Source organism: Musca vetustissima, unplaced genomic scaffold (genome assembly GCF_032173495.1).
Source record: "Musca vetustissima isolate MV318-11 ecotype Yass unplaced genomic scaffold, APGP_CSIRO_Mvet_v1 utg22990, whole genome shotgun sequence".
In the NCBI taxonomy this organism is placed as follows: domain Eukaryota; kingdom Metazoa; phylum Arthropoda; class Insecta; order Diptera; family Muscidae; genus Musca; species Musca vetustissima.
This window is the reverse complement of record NW_026883958.1, coordinates 159,401-182,943: the sequence shown is the minus strand read 5'-3', so window position 1 is coordinate 182,943 and position 23,543 is coordinate 159,401. Positions and strand designations below refer to the sequence as shown.

Here is a 23,543-nt window from a genome sequence, read left to right as displayed (position 1 = left end):
AATATCAATTTACGACAGACATGCTGTTGAGCGCAGAAAGTGAAGAAAGACCAGACGAAGTTACCACAACGAGTGGCAAAGACAACGGCAATCGAAACGCCATCGTTTGACAACTATTAAAGTTTTACCCACTGAGAAGAACAGAGCGAACGAAGTCGTCAACAACGACGACAATCGGAGAAGAAAACGAAGTGGTTTTCGACGAGCTCCACACACAACACGATTGCGAACTGCCAAACCAACAACTTGGCTCAAAGGAAATCCATCCAAACTGGCTTCGTCAGTTGATTACCGTCCGCCGTCGTTGTCGTGTGTTGTTTTGCGAAAACAAATCCGTTGAGTGTGGGTTATAGTCGTCGTCGCCAAACGCGTCTGCTGAGTACGCGCGACCGACCGATGTCAAGGTGATGCGAACGTGTGTATGCATGTGTAATAATACCACAACGGCAGTAAGAAGAAGCAACGGCAGCATTTTGGTGATAATGCCTGTCGTGTGAGTGTGTAGTGTAGAGTATAAAAAAGTTAGTGTTGAGTGTTTTGTTGTGTGTGTGTGTGTGCAACCATAACATAAAAATCACACGAAAAAAATTAAAGATCACCCGTTTGACAAGTTGTATTTCAACATAACCCCGGAAGAATGATAAATTTTATTGTTGAACGTTTTAACGCCCGGTAAAGAAAACAACAAAGCAAAAAAGAAGAAGAAAAAAATAACACCACAAAAGGAAAATCCAAAGAAAAAATAGAAAACAAAGTAATAAAGAAAAAATCCAAGAATAGAATAAAATTAGCCACCGGCAAACAAGCCAGTTAATCAGCCAGCCAACCAACCAACGATTCAGCTACTGAACACATTAAAATATTAATAGGACCGGCTTAAACCGGACTGAACGCCAGCCAGCCAACACAACGCAACGAGATTCAACATTGTCGCTCTTTCGGATTAAACTTGAAATCGACGAAAAAGAATTCCCCAACCATGGGCACCAAATCACCGGGTGGACCTCAACGCTGCCGTTTGATTCTGAAACAATGCCTGGCTATACAGCTGTCGAAGCCCGGCCATACGCTCGACGATTTCTGGATGTATGATTCAGGCTATATGATTTTTCAGGTAAGTTTCGCATAATGGGATGTGGGTGGTTAGGTGACACTATGGGCGCCAGTCAGTCACACCATTAATTCGGTCGTGGCAAAACAGTTAGTTGCAATCGATTCTTTGAGTGTGAGTGCGCCTGCGCACCTCGAACTTCTTGTCGTTTTGGTGGGCAAGGTTAGGTTCTCACATTAATTTGCCGAGTTTTGATTAGTGTTTCAGGTGTGTGCATGTAAATATGTGTGTGTGTGTATGTGTGAGTGTTTACACTGACTGCCAAAGCATTTGATTATTCAGTGAGGTGCGTCAGTAATTATTGTCGTTTACGTGTAGGAACAATTACACTCTGAACCATAAAAAGTTTTGCGTTTTTTCCAAGAACAGAAAATTACTATTTTTATTGGACTTTAATCGATGATTAAAGCTTTGCTATTTAATTGGTTACATAGAAAAAAAAACATGTTGAAGCAAAAAAGCAATTAATTTAAGACAATCAAAAGAACTTAGGTTCAGTTTTTCCTATGGAAGACATTTGGAATATTATTCTATAAAAACATATTATTATTTAAAAAAAAAAATAAATATTCAGGGGTAAAAAATAAATACAGAAAATTTTACAGGTGTGCATTTTTAAAAGAATTTTTTTCAGAGAAATTTATTTCAGGATTAAAACATGTACGGATTTTTTAAATAATATTTTTGTAGGGACTAGAACAGATCAGGAATTTGTAAAAAATATTTTTAAAAGTTTCAAAAATCCAGACCTGTATTTTTCAAGAAATATAATAATAGGACACGGATTTTCTAAGAGACATTTTTCCAGGAATAGACAACGCGTAGATGTTCTAAGGAACACTTCAGGGACCATAATTTTTTAAGCCGTATTTTTTCAGAGACCATAGAAGGCCTATTTTTTCAATGGATATTTTAAAGGCGCCCACAATCGTGAGAATTGTGGTCCATTGTTTTTTCTATAGAAAAATATGTTGGACCTCAGTTCGATTTTTTTTCCAAAGAAAACAAATTCGTGAGACCTCTGCTTGGTTATTTTTTTCTATTAAAAAATCGTGACACTTCTGGTCCATGTTTTTTCTATAGAAAAAATTCGTGAGACCTCTGATCTAAGTTTTTTCTATAGAAAAAAATTCGTGAGAACTCTGGTCTAAGTTTTTTCTATAGAAAAAAAATTTGTGAGACCTCTGGTCGATATTTTTTTCTATAGAAAAAATTCTTGAGACCTCTAGTCGATATTTTTTTCTATAGAATAAATTCGTGAGACCTTTTGTCGGTATTTTTTCTATAGAAAAAAAAAATCGTGAAACATTTGGTCGATATTTTTTTCTATAGAAAAAAGTTCGTGAGACCTCCGGTCTCTATTTTTTTATTTTTTTCTCTGGTCGATATTTTTTCCTATAGAAAAAAATCGTGAGGCCTCTGGTCGATTATTTTTTGCTATATAAAAAAATTTTTTTTTTTTTCTATAGAAAAAATTCGTGAGTCCTCTGGTCGATTATTTTTTACTATAGTTTTTTGGTCGATTATTTTTTGCTATAGAAAAAAAAATCGTGAGACCTCTGGTCCAATTTTTTCTATAGAAAAAAATTCGTGAGACCTCTGGTCCAAGTTTTTTCTATAGAAAAAAATTCGTGAGACCTCTGGTCCAAGTTTTTTCTATAGAAAAAAATTCGTGAGACCTATGACCCAAATTTTTTCTATAGAAAAAATGCGTGAGACCTCTGGTCCAAATTTTTTCTATAGAAAAAATGCGTGAGACCTCAGGTCAAAATTTTTTCTATAGAAAAAAAATCGTGAGACCTATGACCCAAGTTTTTTCGATAAAAAAAATGCGTGAGACCTCAGGTCCATGTTTTTTCTATAGAAAAAATTCGTGAAACCTCTGGTCCCATTTTTTTCTATAGAAAAAAATGTGTGAGACCTCTGGTTCAAGATTTTTCTATAGACAAAAATTCGTGGGACCTTTGGTCGGTATTTTTTTTTCTTAGAAAAAAGTCTTGTCTGGCTATCTTCAGCCTTTTACTCATGCCAAAATTTAGATCTAAGATTTATGTTTTAGAATACCAAACAAATAAAAAACTTTTTGTTCTTTAACAAAGAACACTCCCACACCCATAGAATGACATTAAATATTGAAATACTCAAACTGGACACTTTCGTTATCTCTTTTTTCAAGTCATAAAAAATAAATCGACTTTATTTCAACCTGTCTGAAAGCAATAAAACCATTGGAATTCAATTACTTCGAAACATTCCAACGACTCGAAAAAAACACAAATGTGACACACGAAGTAAAAGTTATACCAGATTTGCAGGTTTCTGCTGTTGTTGTAGACTCACGCGTAACAGTGATCGTGGTCCCGGGATAATCAACACTTTGCAGATTTTTTTTTTTTCAAAATCCAAACATGTAGCATTTTATTGATAATTTACTGGCTACCATTTCGTAATGTTCGGTTGGGGGTTTTTTGCTGTCTTTTGTCTTTAATGAAATGTATTTAGTTTGGATTTAATTGTCTGACAAATATTGTAAAGTGATTTAAATCAATAGGTTTCGGTATCACACCAACCACTCCCCATATAACACTTTGCGAAAATAAAAAAAAAACAAAAACTCAATTAAATCGCAAACGATTTCTTAATAGCAATGGGGGGAGGGTATACTTAAAGAGCGAAATAAAAGCCGGTAATAAAAAATAAAGTTTTCAAGTTTGGAATACCGGCTCAAAATAAAAATTGACGTAATTTGGAATTTTGTTTTTTTATTTGATTAACGTGAGGGAGGGGATTATAACACCTGTCGCTGTTTGTTAATGGAAAAAATTGCTATTCGAATTTTAATATCCTTCATTTAACTTCTAAAGCTCAGACTTAGAAAATGATTACATCAAAGTCGGAAATTCAATATGTAGTTCAATGGTCCACTGAATACCTTTCTCTGATAACATTGCCTTAATTACGGTCATAAATTCCAATTAAAGTTGTGGGGCTCTCTGTAATTATCAACATTTAAATGGAGCCCAACAACATCCAACCTGAATACATATCAATATTTGCGTCTTTAAATGTTTATTGATTGAAAAGGCGATTGCGAGTTTATTTTTAGCTTTATATAAACAATGAAACAAAGGAATACGCATTATGTAATGTTAATAAAGTCGGCAACGCAAGGTCCTACTAAAATTACTGTCAACATTTTTGGAATTAAGAGCCGTAGACTTCAAATCGAGAACTGAGGTCTCACAAATTTTTCTGTAGAAAAAAACTTGGATCAGAGGTGTAACGATTTGTTCTAATGAAAAAACTTGGACCAGAGGTCTCACGAATTTTTTTCTATAGAAAAAACTTGGATCAGAGGTCTCACGAATTTTTTTCTATAGAAAAAACTTGGACCAGAGGTCTCACGAATTTTTTTCTATAGAAAAAACTTGGACCAGAGGTCTCACGAATTTTTTTCTATAGAAAAAACTTGGACCAGAGGTCTCACGAATTTTTTTCTATAGAAAAAACTTGGACCAGAGGTTTTTTCTCACGAATTTTTTTCTATAGAAAAAACTTGGACCAGAGGTCTCACGAATTTTTTTCTATAGAAAAAACTTGGAACGAATTTTTTTCTATAGTCTTGGACCAGAAAATTTTTTTCTAAGCTTGGACCAGAGGTCTCACGAATTTTTTTCTATAGAAAAAACTTGGACCAGAGGTCTCACAAATTTTTTTCTATAGGAAAAAACCAGAGGTCTCACGAATTTTTTTCTATAGAAAAAACTTGGACCAGAGGTCTCACGAATTTTTTTCTATAGAAAAAACTTGGACCAGAGGTCTCACGAATTTTTTTCTATAGAAAAAACTTGGACCAGAGGTCTCACGAATTTTTTTTCTATAGAAAAAACTTAGACCAGAGGTCTCACGAATTTTTTTTATAGAAAAAACTTGAGCCAGAGGTCTCACGAATTTTTTTCTATAGAAAAAACTTGAGCCAGAGGTCTCACGATTTTTTTTCTTGGATCTCACGAATTTTTTTCTAAAAACTTGGACCAGAGGGTCTCAGAATTTTTTTTCTATAGAAAAACTTGGACCAGAGGTCCTCAGAATTTTTTTCTATAAAAAAAAAAACTTGGACCAGAGGTCCTCAAATTTTTTTCTATAGAAAAAACTTGGACCAGAGGTCTCACGAATTTTTTTCTATAGAAAAAACTTGGACCAGAGGTCTCACGAATTTTTTTCTATAGAAAAAACTTGGACCAGAGGTCTCACGAATTTTTTTCTATAGAAAAAACTTGGACCAGAGGTCTCACAAATTTTTTTCTATAGGAAAAAACATGGACCACGAATTTTTTTCTATGGAAAAAACTTGGACCAGAGGCCTCCCGAATTTTTTTCTATAGAAAAAACTTGGACCAGAGGTCTCACGAATTTTTTTCTATAGAAAAAACTTGAGCCAGAGGTCTCACGAATTTTTTTCTATAGAAAAAACTTGAGCCAGAGGTCTCACGAATTTTTTTCTATAGAAAAAACTTGAGCCAGAGGTCTCACGATTTTTTGTCTGAAACAACTTGGACCAGAGGTCTCACGAATTTTTTTCTATAGAAAAATATAATCTACCAGAGGTCTCACGAATTTGTTTCTATACACCAGAAATCTTAAAATTTGTTTCTATAGAAAAACATCAGAGAGAGTATCACGAATTTTTTCCTATAGAAAAATATCGACCCAGGGCTCTGTTTTTTTTTTCTCTAGAAAAGAGTAGAGAAAAGAAATATTATTTTTCAATTTCTGATTTGAAAAATTGACGCTTTTCGAAAGCACCTTTTCCTTACACTAACATATTTTCCGAATATTACATATATTCAGTACAGCCCTTCTAATTACTTGTCCAGATGCCCTTCACCGTGGGTTGTGTTGTGATGTTCGGCTTTCAATTGTGGCCTATAGATCGAGTCGAAAAAACACAAAAAAATAAGTTTTCGGTCCACTACATGGACGTTGTCCTTGACCATACCTGGATCCTCATGGAAAATTTCAAAGCGAGCAGATCTATACTTCCGCCATTTGAACCGATATATATTTACAGATCTTTATCAAAACAGTTATGCTTATTCTTTGGCCCGCTCCCCTTCTCCATGTAAAAATTCGCGATGTTTGGGCCATAATTGCGGCCTCTAGAGCGACCAGAAAAACCGACAATAATTAAGTATTTGGTCCATTTTATCCCCTAAATATTATCCGATCTTTACCAAAAACAATAGGGGTCTTCATTGGCCAGAACCCAACCTACATGTAACATTTCGTGAAGATTGGTCCATAACTGTGGCCTGTTTCGTGTTTACAAATTATAATGGAGAGACGGACGGATGGACAAACATGTCTAGATTGACTCAGCTAGTCGAGATATGATGATCGCGGCGTTACAAACTCTTGGGGCTGCACAAATCTATAATACCCTGACAACATAGTTGTGAAGGGTATAAAAACTCCGCGCCTGATTTGAAAACGTTGATTTTTCTAATATTCAATTATTTATTCACAAATATTTATTTGTTATTATTGAATCAATTATTGGTTTGATATTCTAAATTCTAAAAATGTGTCTGTCGCCTTCAATCCCACCACTTGTTAATTAATTAGGCCATGAAGCAATTTTTTGACAATTGCCCTGACGCCAAGTGTAATAAATTTGGTGTCGGAAAACTACTCAATGGGATGTGGAATTGTTTTGACTGTGACATTGAATTTTACACTGACCCGTGGCAAAGTTATGCCATTCTATCATGGGTTTGGTCTTTCCAACCATTACACAAGTAATGGCAACAATATTCACATGACTCCGTGTGTGTGTTAACTTTTGCTTGCCATTGTATGAGTTGTGACTACGGCTAAGGTGTGAGGTTGAGTCAGATGGGAAACAAACAAAAAAATGTTTTAAGCCAACATGCAAACAGGTGTAACTGTTAATGGCCTGAAAAATGTTTATTTGCATGAGCCAAATTTTCAAAAAAAAAATATCATGCTTTCAGAATACATGACTGGAGAAGATGAATGAACAATATTTATTTTTTGCACACACACTCAGACACACAACCATACAAACATAGCAACAGATCTTCTTAAAGCCAAGTATTAATTTCATAATCATAGCTTAGCCGCCTTAGAGGCTGACTGCTTGGCTGCCTGCGTTACGTTGCGTTTTCTGTTGAGAGTTTTGAACTTTGAGCTTCAACTTGAATTCGTTAATGAACTGTCATTTGTGAGTCGCCGCAAATGGCGCTACCAATTCGAGGTGTTCTATAGAAAATCATTAAAAGCCAATTTAGATTTTGAAAGTAAATAGAAAACAGCATCAGCAGCCGGAGCTACAGCTTCGTCGTGTGTGGCGCAGGGGCCAGGGACTTTGAGCTATGGATACCGACCAACAGACCGAAACACTTTTATTTTCCACACAACCCCAGTTCATTGTGAGGCAAAACAATCGACACAATCGGTTTGTTGTTGTTTTTGTTTTTTTATGTTCGGTAATAATAACTCTTTTTTTTAGTTGTTCTCGTTTGTTTCATAACGAATTTCAAATTAACAAGCAAACAAACAGATTTAATGATTTTTTTAAAGCGTCAAAAATATATTTCGACTCAAATACAATGTCACAGAGAATTGCTTTATTTTATTGAATCCGCTTTTTTGTGCTTCCAACTTCTATTTTTCGTTTATTTTTTATTTGACTACAATTCTCACCTTCCACGATTATCGTGGGATAATTGTTGTGTCACTGTTTTGAGTTTTTTCGGTGAATATGAAATCAAATTAATTTCAGTTTCATTTTATTCACATCAGCGAATATGGGTTGGTTTCAATTAATTTTGAAAATGCCAAGGTTACGTTTTTTATTTGTGATTAGGAAATGTGATAGTTTCGAAATGGATGAGAGGTGGTTCTAGGAGTTTAGAATTGAGTTTTGAAAGTCATTCACAAGGATAGGTTACAGTATCGATTTTAAATTATTTCCGTATGATAGAAAATATTGAAACGAAAAAAAAAACACAATAATTAACAATAATAAGGAGTGTTAAAACTGACGGAATTGACATAAAGCGGAAATTGATGATTAATGGATATTGAAAATAATTTTGTTGAGACTAGCAAAGCAAGCGTTTTTTTTTCAAGGACTAATAACAACGAACATTAAAAAAAGCAATACTTTTTTCTAGGACTCTCAATAAATGTGATTTTTTAAAGAATATTTTTGCAGGGATTAGAACAGGCGTGGTATTTTTAAAGACTAGTTTTTTAAGGACCCACATAAGCATAGCTTTTTAAACAGTAGTTTTTAAGGATTCCAAAATTAGAGTGGATTTTTAAATATTTTTTCAGGGTCAAAAAAAAAACAAGTTAATTTTAGAGAATATGTTTTCAGTTATGTGGCAACTATGTTGTCAGGGTATTATAGCTTTGTGCAGCCCCAAAGGTTTGTAACGCCGCGATCATCATATATCGACTAGCTGAGTCCCCATTATAATTTGTAAATACGATACAGTCCACAGTTATGTACCAATCTTCACGAAATGTTACATGTAGGTTGGGTTCTGGCCAATGAAGACCCCTATTGTTTTTGGTAAAGATCGGATAATATTTAGGGGATAAAATGGACCAAATACTTAATTTTTGTCGGTGTTTATGGTCGCTCCAGAATTTTTACATGGAGAAGGGGATCGGGCCAAAGAATAAGCATGCTTGTTTTGATTAAGATCGGTAAATATTTAGCGGGTCAAATCGACCCTGACTTTTGTGTTAAAAATGACAACATTTATATTCTATAGCGTATATATTTACTCCTGAAGGTATACACCCGAGAAGATGATAGTATATCCTTTAAATTGATACCAAATATATTGTCGTATGTACTCGGATACACTTTACACGTGCTTACGTATTACTAGAGGGCGGAAATATAGATCTGCTCGCTTTGAAATGTTCCACGAGGATCCAGGTATGGTCAAGGACAACGCCTATAATTTTCGGTGATGATTAGATAATAATATTGGGATGATATAATATTGTGTTTTTCGAGTCGATCTATAGGGCACAATTGAAAGCAGAACATCATAACACAACCCATTGTGAAGGGAATCTGGACAAGTAATTAGAAGGGCTGTACTGAATATTAGTAATATTCGGAAAATATGTTAGTGTAAGGAAGAGGTGCTTTTGACCTCTAATAGGGTAATAGGGTGGAACTACCGCGAAATATTGCCCAGGCTCGGAATAAAAATCCGAAGAAAGTTAGAGTTCCATGGTAGTTGTTAGGGTATCGTATGGTCGGCCCCGTCCGACTATTCGGCTCCGCTCACTGGTTTTTTAATATTTTCTAGAAACCCACAACCAGCTTGGATTTTAAAAGAATATTTTTTCAGAGATTAGGAAAGAATATTTTTCCAGTGTATATTTTTAAACAAAGCGTTAATTTTTCAAATCAGAAAATTCTTTTCTATAGGAAAAAAGCAGAGCCGGGTCGACATTATTCTATAGGAAAAAAGACGTCATACTCTCTCTGATGTTTTTCTATAGAAACAAATCTTAAGATCTCTGGTGTATACAAAAATATTTGTGAGACCTCTGGTCGTTTTTTTCTATAGAAAAAAAATTCATGAAGCCTCTGGTCGATTTTTTTCTATAGAAAAAATTCATGAGACCTCTAGTATATATTTTTTTCTATAAAAAAAAATCATGAGACCTCTAGTATATATTTTATCTATAATAAAATCATGAGACCTCTAGTATATATTTTATCTATAATAAAATCATGAGACCTCTGGTCAACATATTTTCTATAGAAAACATTTCGTGAGACTTCTGGCCCATGTTTTTTGTATAGAAAAAAATCTTTAGACCTCTGGTCTCTACTTTTGCCAATAGAAAAATTTCGTTAGACCTCTGATTCATATTTTTTTCTATAAAAAAAATCGTGTGTCCTCGGATCGATTGTTATTTCTATAGATTGAGCGATCCTTTTTCTATTTAAATGCATTTTTTGATAACGACGTTGATTTTTTTCTATAAAAACTAAAGCCCTGTTTTCTGTTTTCTCTGTAGAAAAAATGCGTGGGACCTCTAAAAAAAAAGTTTGAAACTTCTGGTCCATATTTATTTATGATCCGAATCGGATGAAATTTGGCATAGATCACTTATTTGGCCCAAGGACGAACCCCAATCGAACCGAAAAATCGGTTCAGATTTAGATACAGCCGATTTAATGTAAATGGTGTACCAAAGTCCCTATATATCTTTCGATTTGCACGAAATTTGGCATAGTGTATTAAATTAGGTCTAGAATGTTGTGTGTTAAGTTTCGTGCACTAAATACCCACAGTTTATCCGATTGCCACACAATTTGGTACAATGAACTGTAGTTAATATAAGTTAATCTCTGGCAAGTATCATAGAAATTGGTTCATATTTTGACATATATATATATATATATATATATATATTGATTTACATAATTTTGTCCCATTGTAAGAAGCAACCCTATATCTGACCATTGATCCATTTTCGTGTTAATGGTCCTTCAACGTCTGTTAGGATTCATCTGTTGAATATACCCAAAGTGGTGAAGGGTATAATATAGTCGGCCTCGTCCGATTTTACTACTTTTCTAACTGTTTTTTTTTCTGTACCAAATATCGTGAGACATCTGGTCGTTTGTTTTAAAGATAAACATGCTTAAGTCATCTCGTCGATTTTTTTTCTATAAGAAAAATGGGTGAGACCTCTGGTATAATTTTTTCGTATAGAAAGAAATTCGTAAGACCTCTGGTCTCTACTGTTTTCTATAGGAAAAAATTGAGGATAACTCTGGTCTCTGATTCTTTTCTGTAGATGTTTTTTTTCGATAGAAAACTAATTCGTACAACCCCCATTATTTTTTCTATAGAAATGTATCGTAAGATGTCTGCTCTGTTTTGTTGTTATCTTTTATTATGATTAATTAAATCGATAACTAATTATAAATTCATTTCGAATAAAATATCTTAGTAAAATACAAATTGCTAACATTTTATAATTAGGTTATATGAATCGTTATATTGTTTTATAATTACAATATATTTTTTTCTATTTTATTGCAAATGAATGTCATTACGTTGCACATTTCACACACAATCTCAGTCATTCAACACTCATGTGAAATTATTTCGTTTCAAATCAAAAACACAGCCAAAAAAAATGAAAACATCGAAAAAAGTACTACTGGATTTGAACTTCCGTTTGATACATCTAACGTTTGAAGCACGTTCAATTAAATTGTTATTGTTTTATTTTTGTTGTAGTGTTGTGTTGTTGTTTTTTTTTTCTATTTCGAACAACATTAAATCTATTTATTTGAACAAATTAATTTTGTACGTATTTGTAACGGCCACGTCCCTAGCAAAATAGTGGGACGTGCTTCTCGAATTCAGTTAATAAATGTATCTTTCTATGTATCTCTGTATATGTGTATGTGTGTGGGTATCTGACGTCTGCATCTAAAGGAAACTATAAATAACTGGAGTGATGCATAGAAAATTAAAAAAAAAAAACTTTAAAATAATGTGAATTATTTGAAATTATTGTGTTTTTTTAATGGCAACTTTCTATGTAACACTTCTAACAAGTATCTGATTTGAAAATTTATTTGAGAAAATTAAAAAAAATGGTGGCAACCAATTAGATCGAATTAAATGTGATCGGAAATAGGAGATTACCGTGCATTAAATTGTTGTAGACATATCTTTGGGAATTGGGTTAGTTTTTTTGTTGTTCGATGAAAATTGAAGCAAAATTAATTGGGGATTTCAATTAAATTTCGAAACATCTCAGTTACCGACTATGCATTCACAATTTACTTCAAGAAATTGAAATAATTAATTATTTTTTAATATTAAAAAAAAAACAATTATTTTTGTTCAACATGAATATTTCATAAGAAGAATATAAATATTATTCTTCATTATATCCACCTGACCAAAAATCATATATACGCCTCCATAACCGTATACTTAATAAAAAAAAAACGCAAAATTACTCATACTTGTCATGTCAGCTGCCAAGTCAATGAACCAATTTTTTTTGCAATTTGAATGCATTTCAAAACCTTGTTAAAAGTTTTGGTCTATTATTTGTAAACATAATGTTGTTGTTTTTTTAATACGCACATGTCAACACAAGTTTAGAATGCAATGAAACACATGATAAATGCATCACGAAGTATGTAGAGAACAATAAAAATAAAATAAAACATTGAAACATTGTTTTTATTGTTCTGTAAACAAGGCAAACATGTTATGAAAAGTTTTCAAACTTTTTTTTACGTTTTTTTGCTGTTTTATTTGCAGCTGAGACATGGATATAATAAATAACATGTTTATCGTGATGTCACCAGAGTTTCAGATCAAATTTGTTATATGTGGGGCCTATAACAAAATTTGTCCCAAAATATCCCAGTAGACTGCAGGTATATTTTTTTCTATAGAATAAAGTTCATAATATATCAGGTCTACTTTTTTCTCTAGAAAAACCAAATCACGGATTTATTTTGTTATAGAAAACAATAAAAATATAACAGATCTATTTGGTTCTATATAAAGTCGTCAGACTTCTGATAGATATTTTTCTATAGAAAAAAACTTTGCGGAATTTTATCTCAAGAATTTTTTTCTTTAGAAAAAATATCGACAAGAGATCTAACACATTTTTTTCTTGGAAAAAAAAATATTGACCACAGCTCTCACGAATTTTGTATACCCTACACAACTATGTTGTCAGGGTATTATAGCTTTGTGCAGCCCCAAGAGTTTGTAACGCCACGAAATATTGGCCCTAGACCTACCTTTAGGTATACAGATCGTCATATTTCGACTAGCTGAGTCGATCTAGACATGTGTGTCCGTCCGTCTGTCCATTATAATTTGTAAACACGATACAGGCCACAGTTATGGACCAATCTTCATGAAATTTTGCGTGTAGCATGGGTTCTGGCCAATGAAGACCCCTATTGTTTTTGGTAAAGATCGGTTAATATTCAGGGGATGAAATGGACCAAATACTAAATTTTTGTCGGTTTTTCTGGTCGCTCCATAGGCCGCAATTATGGCCCGAACATCGTGAGAAGGGGATCGGGCCAAAGAAAAGGCATGCCTGTTTTGATAAAGATCGGCCAATATTTAGCGGGTCAAATGGATCCTGACTTTCGTGTGAAAAATGACAAAATTTGGATTCTATGGCGTATATATTTACTCCTAAAGGACATATACCCGAAAAGTTGATAGTATATTCAAGAGGAGTGACTGACCTTTAAATTGATGCCAATTATATTGTCGTATGTTCTCGGATGTGGGAGTTACATTTAAATATTTACAGGTGCTTTCGTATTCAGATATTATATAGTAACCCTTACCACACTAGAGGGCGGAAATATAACGCTGATCGATTTGAAATGTTCCATGGGGTTCCAGTTATGGTCAAGGACAGCGCTTGTAATTTTCGATGATGATCAGATAATAATTTTGGACCGAGAATTATAAGCCGATCATCACCATACAACCCACGCTGAAGTCAATCTGGACAAGTAATAAGAAGGACTGTACTGAATATTAGTAATATTCGGAAAATATGTCAGTGTATGGAAGATGTGCTGTTGAACTCTAATCGGGCAAGAGGGTGCAAATGTCACGAAATATTTTCCAGGCTCGGAATAAACTTCTTTAGAAAGTTAGAACTCCGTCGTAGTTGTGTAGGGTATCGTATGGTCGGCCCCGTCCGACTATACTGATACGCTCACTGGTTTTCTATAGAAATATTATCGACCAGAGGTCTCACGAACTTTTTTCTATAGAGAAAAATCAACCAGAGAAAAATCAAATCTATAGAAAAAATTCGTGAGACCTCTGGTCGATGACTTTTTTTCTATAGAAAAAAATTCGTGAGACCTCTGGTCGATGACTTTTTTTCTATAGAAAAAAATTCGTGAGACCTCTGGTCGATGACTTTTTTTCTATAGAAAAAAATTCGTGAGACCTCTGGTCGATGACTTTTTTTCTATAGAAAAAAATTCGTGAGACCTCTGGTCGATGACTTTTTTTCTATAGAAAAAAATTCGTGAGACCTCTGGTCGATGACTTTTTTTCTATAGAAAAAAATTCGTGAGACCTCTGGTCGATTATTTTCCTATAGAAAAAAATTCGTGAGACCTCTGTTCCAAGTTTTTTCTATAGAAAAAAATTCGTGAGACCTCTGGTCGATTAGTTTTTTCTATAGAAAAAAATTCGTGAGACCTCTGGTCGATTAGTTTTTTCTATAGAAAAAAATTCGTGAGACCTCTGGTCGATTAGTTTTTTCTATAGAAAAAAATTCGTGAGACCTCTGGTCGATTAGTTTTTTCTATAGAAAAAAATTCGTGAGACCTCTGGTCGATTAGTTTTTTCTATAGAAAAAAATTCGTGAGACCTCTGGTCGATTAGTTTTTTCTATAGAAAAAAATTCGTGAGACCTCTGGTCGATTAGTTTTTTCTATAGAAAAAAATTCGTGAGACCTCTGGTCGATTAGTTTTTTCTATAGAAAAAAATTCGTGAGACCTCTGGTCGATTAGTTTTTTCTATAGAAAAAAATTCGTGAGACCTCTGGTCGATTAGTTTTTTCTATAGAAAAAAATTCGTGAGACCTCTGGTCGATGACTTTTTTTCTATAGAAAAAAATTCGTGAGACCTCTGGTCGATGACTTTTTTTCTATAGAAAAAATTCGTGAGACCTCTGGTCGAAGTTTTTTCTATAGAAAAAATTCGTGAGACCTCTGGTCGATGACTTTTTTTCTATAGAAAAAAATTCGTGAGACCTCTGGTCGATGACTTTTTTTCTATAGAAAAAAATTCGTGAGACCTCTGGTCGATGACTTTTTTCTATAAAAAAAAATTCGTAAGACCTCTGGTCGATATTTTTTTCTGGTCGATTATTTTTTTCTATGGAAAAAAATTCGTGGAAAAAAAATTCGTGAGACCTCTGGTCGATTATTTTTTTCTATAGAAAAAAATTCGTGAGACCTCTGGTCGATTATTTTTTTCTATAGAAAAAAATTCGTGAGACCTCTGGTCGATTATTTTTTTCTATAGAAAAAAATTCGTGAGACCTCTGGTCGATTATTTTTTTCTATAGAAAAAAATTCGTGAGACATCTGGTCGATTATTTTTTTCTATAGAAAAAAATTCTTTAGGCCTCTGGTCGATTATTTTTCTCTATAGAAAAAAATTTGTGAGACCTCTGGTCGGTTATTTTTCTCTATAGAAAAAAATTCGTGAGACCTCTGGTCGATTATTTTTCTCTATAGAAAAAAATTCGTGAGACCTCTGGTCGATTGTTTTTTTCTATAAAAAAAATTCGTGAGACCTCTGGTCGATTATTTTTTTCTATAGAAAAAAATTCGTGAGGCCTCTTGGTCCATTTTTTTCTATAGAAAAAAATTCGTGAGGCCTCTGGTCGATTATTTTTTTCTATAGAAAAAAATTCGTGAGGCCTCTGGTCGATTATTTTTTTCTATAGAAAAAAATTCGTGAGGCCTCTGGTCGATTATTTTTTTCTACAGAAAAAAATTCGTGAGAATTCTGGTGATTTTTTTCTATAGAAAAAATAGTCTATATTTTTTTTCATAAAACAAATTGCTATTCTAATTAATTTCATTTAACCTCATTAAGTTTTGTTTTTTTAATTATATAAGACACCCAGTTACCTATAAAATCAGATATGACCCATTATATATTTTTTTATCCGATGCATTTTCCATTTCATTCATTGGCTTTTGGGTGTACGTGAGTAACGTGCTATTTTCTTAACGCTGTGAATTTTGCGTAATAATAAACAAAAAATATAAATAGACGGAGGAAGGAACACTTGTGCGGAAGACCTAGTTTTCATTTATTTTTTATGTTTTTGCTTTAATGCACCGTTAACAATTTATGACAATTGTCTTTGTTTTACATTTTTGCTGATTATTTTATTTTTCCATTCATTTTTTTGCAGAATTTCTTATCGGCCAATGCACAGTGTTGGTGGAACGCACCGCTAACAGCTGCTACTCGGGCTTTACGTTATGCTGGTCATGTGGCGCCGGGTATGCTGTTGGTATGTGGTGAGCCTTGTGCCCTGGAGGTAGTACGAGGGGCCTATGCACGCAGTGTCCTCAAACCACCGGCCACATATATCATCAGTTCTGTGGGTGAGTAGGAAATAGTAATAATATCAGTATTTTGGAAATGGTTGGCAACTCTGTACAAATATTTTTAAAAAGATTTGTCAAAAATTAAAGAAAAAGTCTTCAAAAAATATATTTTTGATAAGTGAATTACAAAATTTTGAGTTAAAAAAATAAATATTGAAACCCATTTTGAAATATGGCCAAAGATATGGCTACAAAATCCTCAGTACTACCCAATCCCTTAGAAGATAATGATTTTTCGGATGTGACAAAAAAAGAAATTCTCTGGTGGTCTCGAAATTTGGAAATAGCTCCTTCACAGCTTTTCCTCCTACCCAAGGATGATTTAAATAAACGTATGGAGGAGGTTTTACAAAAGAAATACGCAAAAAGAGTGCGGAGGAACGCCAGCAGCTCTACGAACGTTGGGAACAAATGACCCAAATGAAAGAGCAACTTGTGGAGAAACAAAAAATTGCGAATCGTTTAAAAGGTGGGGCTGGCCGCACCATTTATGAAATTTTGGCAGAGGCTGCCAATCAAATTGAAGCAATGTATGGAGATTCGGCACATTATGAACAAGGTGCCTATGACAGCCTCGATTCGGAGGATTATGGTGACAGCACAATGGCTTCCAGGACTTACAATACCAGTAACTCCTGTCCATTTCGTGAAGATCTCACCTATACGTTAAGTGATGAGGAGCCCACATTTGAAAGTACCTTCGAGGATTCATTTCAAATAAGTCCCAATTTGGCCTCAACTCCACGATGTCCTCGCCGATTAGCCAACAATGAAACATATGATGTACCGCCAATAAATCACACATATCAAGTGGCGCCCAATCAATCAACAAATACCACCTTTACCACCCGACAATGTCCCATGAATAGTACCTACAGCACTCGTCAGTGCCCTAGGACAAATGAATCATTTAAATTACCTCCAGCAGGACACAATGAATCCTCTTCGGCACAACAATGGTCACCACAATCGATGGCATTTATGAATACCTCCCACGAAAAGTCACAGTCTATAAATAATTCAAAATTTAATTCCTCTTCAATCAACCCCAATTCATTTACGGCCGGTGTTGGTCCAAGTTCCACAATGAATCAAACCTTTAATACCACACCACCTTCGATTCGTAACTTTACTGATTATTCCATAGCCTACAGTCCTCAGGGTACCGAAGAATCAGCCAATAGTGTTTCCATTGAAAAGTACAATGAAAACTCTGGGGTGATACGTGCCTCATCGCGCAGCTATACCTTACCCACGGGAAGTACAGCTGGTAATACAACTCTTGATATACCGCGTGCTGTGATGGGTGGCAATGGTACTTTTAATATGTCAAATGTTCCATTGCCTGTTAATCCAAGAGCTACGAAGAGCCCAAATCGTTCAATCCCCACTTCATGGCCACAAAGTATTAGCATTACACCGGAAGGACCTCCAATTCCTACGTCTACGCCAATTTCTACTTCCTCGCCACAACCATCATCACCACCACCCCAATGTGTAATGAATCAGAGTACGAGCAAGACACCGGCAGGAGCTCCAATTAACACCAGAGGATACAGACCAAGGAGATTGGATTTTTGAAAACCAACATGTATTTTTTAAATATATCTTCTAAATTTTAAAAGTGTTTGGATTTTATTTGAGAAAAAACTTGGACCAGAGGTCTCACGTAGAAAAAACGTGAGCCAGAGGTCCCACGAAATTTTTTTTATTGAAAAAAAGAAGAATCGATCAGAGGTCTCACGATTTTTTTCTATAGAAAAAAATAATCGACCAGAGGGTCTGTGTATTTTTTTCTATAGAAAAAAATAATCGACCAGAGGGTTCACGACTTTTTTTCTATAGAAAAAAATAATCTATAGAAAAAAAATAATCGACCAGAGGTCTCACGATTTTTTTCTATAGAAAAAATAATCGACCAGAGGTCTCACGAGGTCACTACGAACCAGAGTTTTTTTTCTATAGAAAAAAATACGCCTGGCCTTCAGCACTGATTTTTTTCTATAGAAAAAAATACTAATCGACCAGAGGTCTCACGAATTTTTTTCTATAGAAAAAAATAATCGACCAGAGGTCTCACGAATTTTTTTCTATAGAAAAAAATAATCGACCAGAGGTCTCACGAATTTTTTTCTATAGAAAAAAATAATCGACCAGAGGTCTCACGAATTTTTTTCTATAGAAAAAAATAATCACCTCAGAGGTCATCTGACGAATTTTTTTCTATAGAAAAAAATAATCGACCAGAGGTCTCACGAATTTTTTTCTATAGAAAAAAATAATCGACCAGAGGTCTCACGAATTTTTTTCTATAGAAAAAAATAATCGACCAGAGGTCTCACGAATTTTTTTCTATAGAAAAAAATAATCGACCAGAGGTGTCACGAATTTTTTTCTATAGAAAAAAATATTCGACCAGAGGTCTCACGAATTTTTTTCTATAGAAAAAAATAATCGACCAGAGGTCTCACGAATTTTTTTCTATAGAAAAAAATAATCGACCAGAGGTCTCACGAATTTTTTTCTATAGAAAAAAATAATCGACCAGAGGTCTCACGAATTTTTTTCTATAGAAAAAAACAATCGACCAGAGGCCTGACGAATTTTTTTCTATAGAAAAAAACAATCGACCAGAGGTCTCACGAATTTTTTTCTATAGAAAAAAACAATCGACCAGAGGTCTATAGAAAAAAACAATCGACCAGAGGTCTCACGAATTTTTTTCTATATAAAAAAATATCGACCGGGGTCACTAAATATATTTATTAAAAACCCCATGCTTATAGGTTCGATCCCCTATTTTTTAATTACCAATCATTTATGTATTTTTTATTTATTCCAGGTGATATTGAGGACTGTATTGTAACGCCAATTATGCAAGGGCAATTTACCCCGCTACCCGAAGCATTATGTGATGTAATTATGGACTTAACGGCCGAAGGTCATTCAGCAACCATAGAAAATATACGCACAAAAATACAGATACGATTTCCCCATATGACAGCACCATCGGTGGAGGTGATCTATGATTCATTGGCCCAGTTAATGCAGGATCAGAAAATCTATCAAACGGCAAAGGGTTATTTTATATTGACGCCAGAGTAAGTTCTCTAATTTCGCTATAATTTATATTCTGAATTCCCATTAATATTTGTTGGTATTTTTTTATAGACGACGACGTTCCCGCTCTCGTCCGCGCAGTCATCACAACGGCTATGAAGATTTAAATGAATCAGCTGAAAGTGTACCCAGCGAACCGCGTACCATGTTGATGACCAACGAGGAGGCCCTACACTCGTTGTATGGTGAAATTTCCACCGAACGCGATGGAGATTTGACACATCAGTGTATACAAACGAATTTGGCGGATGTTATATGTGGCGGTATGCTATCCGGAATTATAATTTTTGAAAACCTTATTTATTCTTTTTTTGTTTGCTTTCTAGGCAACCCAAGTGATAAAATTCTCTATCCACGAACCTCAAAACGACGCAGTTCATCATTTCCCACACCCCGAAGTCTGGAACGAAGGCATAGCTTACGACTGTTTGGTTCATCGAAACGTTTACAGCGATGTGCCTCAACGCGTAGCCTATCGAAAACCTATGCTCAGACACTAAACACGGATAGCAGTAGTTCGGAGTACCAAAGCACAGATTCCTCATCACCAAGTGAGTTGAAGAAAGACATAGAGAGAGTTGTGGAGGATGAGAAGAAATTGTCAGGAATAGCCAATATCCATTGTTTAATAGCCATGAAATTCGGGAGAAAACAGTTTTTTTTTTTTTTTTTTTTTGCTCAGGGTTCCCCAGTGAAATATATATCCTGACATGAAATGTTCAATATAGGTCCATATTTTGTCATAGACCCCATGTAAGAGGCTTCTTCTACACTCGTTATATATATCCTGACATGATTTTTGAAAGTCTCAGCAGCATTTTTTATTCGAAGTAGCATATCGGGATAAAAACGTTATTTTAGAAGGTGCAGATGATAAGGGACCTCCGCCAGAAATGTTGCATTATATTTTTATGAAGGTCCCAATATAAGCCCTTACTTTGACATAGACCCAATATGTTGGTCCCGTCTGATTGTCGGTATTTTTAAGATCGTTGCCTAAATTATCAATTTCTACAATTTTGTTTTTGGCTTACCCAAAGAAAAATATATCCTGACATGGAATTTTCAATACAGGTCCATATTTTGTCATAGACCCCATGTAAGAGACTTTTCCGACTTTTGAGTTTTGAAAGTACCAGCGGCATTTTTATTAGAAGTAGCTGCGAATTCGCAATTCGGGATTAAAACGCCATTTTAGAAATTGTAGATGATAAGGGACCTCCTGCCATAAAAGTTTCATTCTATGCCTATAATAGTTCCATTCGATTTTCTGCATTTTTCAAGCCCTTTTGCTTTTTTACTTTTTGTAATTTCGTTTTTTGTTTTATTTTTTCCAGAAAAAGGATCTTTGTTATCGCGTCTATTTCGTCGTAGTGGACGAAATAAGTCACGTCAACTTGAAACCTACTCTGCCCAGTTTCCGCCAGCGGAATGGTTTAATTCCAAGGCGGTACATTTACATAGTGTGGGTACACAAACCCAAGATCATGTAAGTCTTCAACATGGTTCCACTCAAATAATTCCATAATTAAATAATTTTCTTCTTATTCGCTTGCAGGACATGCCCACAGTACACACTCTATCAAATTCCACCTTCTATGATGGTTCAGAGCTAAGCCAACGTTCCTTGACCCTGCCACGTCGGCATCGCCGCAACTTGTCAAGTGAATCAACATTTGTGATATCATCGCGAGATTGTTCGCCAATACGAAGACGTTCGCCGGTATACAGTAGTAGCTCTTTACCCCGTTCCACACAATCCATACCTGCCACATCGCATTTAAATAATAAAACCAATTGTGGAGGTGGTGGTGGTGGAGGCAGCGGAGGAGGTGTCGCTACTACAACCACCACCAATGGCCATGCAAATACTCTAACCGCACGAGCCAGTACGCCCTATCGTAGCTCACAAAAATCCATACACAGTGGTTCGGTGGCTCGCCACATGCTGGAGCATTCACCATCGAGGAATACAACAACAATCAACAAATTAACACCTGCCAATCGAAGTTCTGAGACACGACCCGATTATCGTATGTGGCAAAGTGGTCCTTCGAGTTTGGAGTCGGGAAAAACTTCATTGTATGCAGCCACATCGGGACCCTCCAGCATTGATAGTGGTAAAGTTTCGTATGTACGCACAAGTGGTCATTCTAGTCTGGAATCGCAACGTTCAACAAGTTCCACAGTTATACAGCCACGATCCATAATAATGCTGAATGGTTCGCCAAGGGGCACACCACGGCATCAGGCATTGAGGGCGCGTAATGCCGAGCAAATGATGAGAAATCAGGCATCCACCACAACCACCACCTCGGCTAACAATACAAATTCCTCGAATAAAACCTCCAGTGGCACCCAACCTTCATTGGAATCCCGCCTCAATGGCCAACAAGAAAGTTCGGAAAATGCTACAGCAATTGCCAATTCACCTTCGAGTAATTCAATTACACTGAAGCTGACCACCTCAAATGATGGCCAACATTGTTTACCAAATACCAAAATTGTGGTGCAAAATACGCCGGCCCAAAGTGTTATAACATTCGAGAACAGCAAACTGAATGAGAATTCGAATGTGTTCATCTTCAACAATGAGACCACAATGAATGAGCGGGGAGAAATCATTAAGAAGACTCTGTCCAAGCAGCATATGCCCGGTCAGGCCAGTCACAAGCTAAGGCATAGCGTAAAAGAACCCAGTCAAACACCAGAGTTACCCGTTACCCCAGAAAACCAAATGCATGCCGAAAGTGGTTCAAATCGTGGTTCTGACACAGAGACCTATGATTCTATGTCATATTTAAGTTCTTTGTCCTCAGATAAACCTCATGATTCCATTGAATTTCCCAAGGTTTCCACAAAGAATCTCGTGGACAGCAGCAATAGCTCAACCAACACCACCACCACTCCCATGAATAATAATCGTAAACTAAGTCTGTCGGTACAACCCTCTAATGGTGGGCAACTAATTTATAAAAATAATGTTCTCAAGAACAGTGATTCCCAACCCACAACACCCTGTGATGATGTCAAACTAATAACGGGCATTGATTTGACGAAATCGAAATTGGAAATGACCGGTTCGGTGGGTAATTTAAGATTTTATGAAAAATCCTCCAAGGATACCCTAAATAAGACCATCAATTCCAATTGTGAATTAAATAATTTACGCTATGACTCGTCAACATTGCTGGCCAAAAATGATAATCTGCTTAATTCCAATACATCGTTAAGTGGTGGTGGTGGAGGACTAGGAGGAGGTGGTAATCCAAATGGTGGTAGTTTGGCACAGATCCTGCAAAAAAATCTCAACTCCATTGGCAGTGAGCCGAATTTGGCTCAAAAGGATACAAATTGCCTTAGCTCGGTGGATAAATCTATACGCAAAGATACTCTCGATCGCCGTCTGAGTTTGTCGAAGGACCATCAAGCCGAAGCAGAGGACATTTATAATTTCCCCAGTCTAACCGATTTATCGTTTAATTTTACCTCATTGGCTGCTCAGAAAATCTTGCAGGGTGTTAGTTTAAATAGTATTGATACATTGGTGGAGTTGAATATGGCCGCTGCAGCAGCTGCTGCCGCGGCGGCGGCTGCCAATTCATCAGCTGCAGCTACCACTGCCCTGGAGAAGCCGCAAAATAATCAAACGACAGCCGTTTGTACGGATTTTGGTATGGTTTGAAGGGTAAAACGGGGAATGGAAAGGGTAGGCAAATAAAGGGGAATACATGGTTTTAAAGAAAATGTGAAAAGATAAATATGGATTTTCGGAAAATTTTCGATTTTCGAATAACCTTCGCTAAATAGCCTTCAAGAAAATAATATATAAGGAAGACTATAAGATCCACCATGTAAAATCCCTATAACTTGCCACTTTAAACCTTACCAGAATCTTATGCAGTATATAAAAATTTAAACAATAAATATGTATGGACCGAAAGCAATATACCAATCACACACCACTGTATTTTGGCACAAAACGGAACTTCCCAAACACGAAGTTCTTGATAAAATGTGTAAAACTATTTTTTTATTTTGTGAAAATCTAGTGCCAAAATATGTTTAGTTCAAAATAG

General features: G+C 35.3%; 1 protein-coding gene across 1 annotated transcript; it reads left to right on the top strand.

Moving 5' to 3' along the window:
- Nucleotides 1-930: 930 nt before the first annotated feature.
- Nucleotides 931-23,149, top strand: LOC133330948 (WD repeat-containing protein DDB_G0292056). Its single transcript, XM_061539346.1, has 7 exons — nt 931-1,114; nt 16,146-16,341; nt 19,187-19,445; nt 19,516-19,727; nt 19,791-20,015; nt 20,802-20,953; nt 21,023-23,149. Exons 1-7 carry the CDS (start codon nt 980-982, stop codon nt 23,147-23,149), a joined length of 3,306 nt encoding a protein of 1,101 aa, XP_061395330.1. The 5' UTR covers nt 931-979.
- Nucleotides 23,150-23,543: the final 394 nt, after the last annotated feature.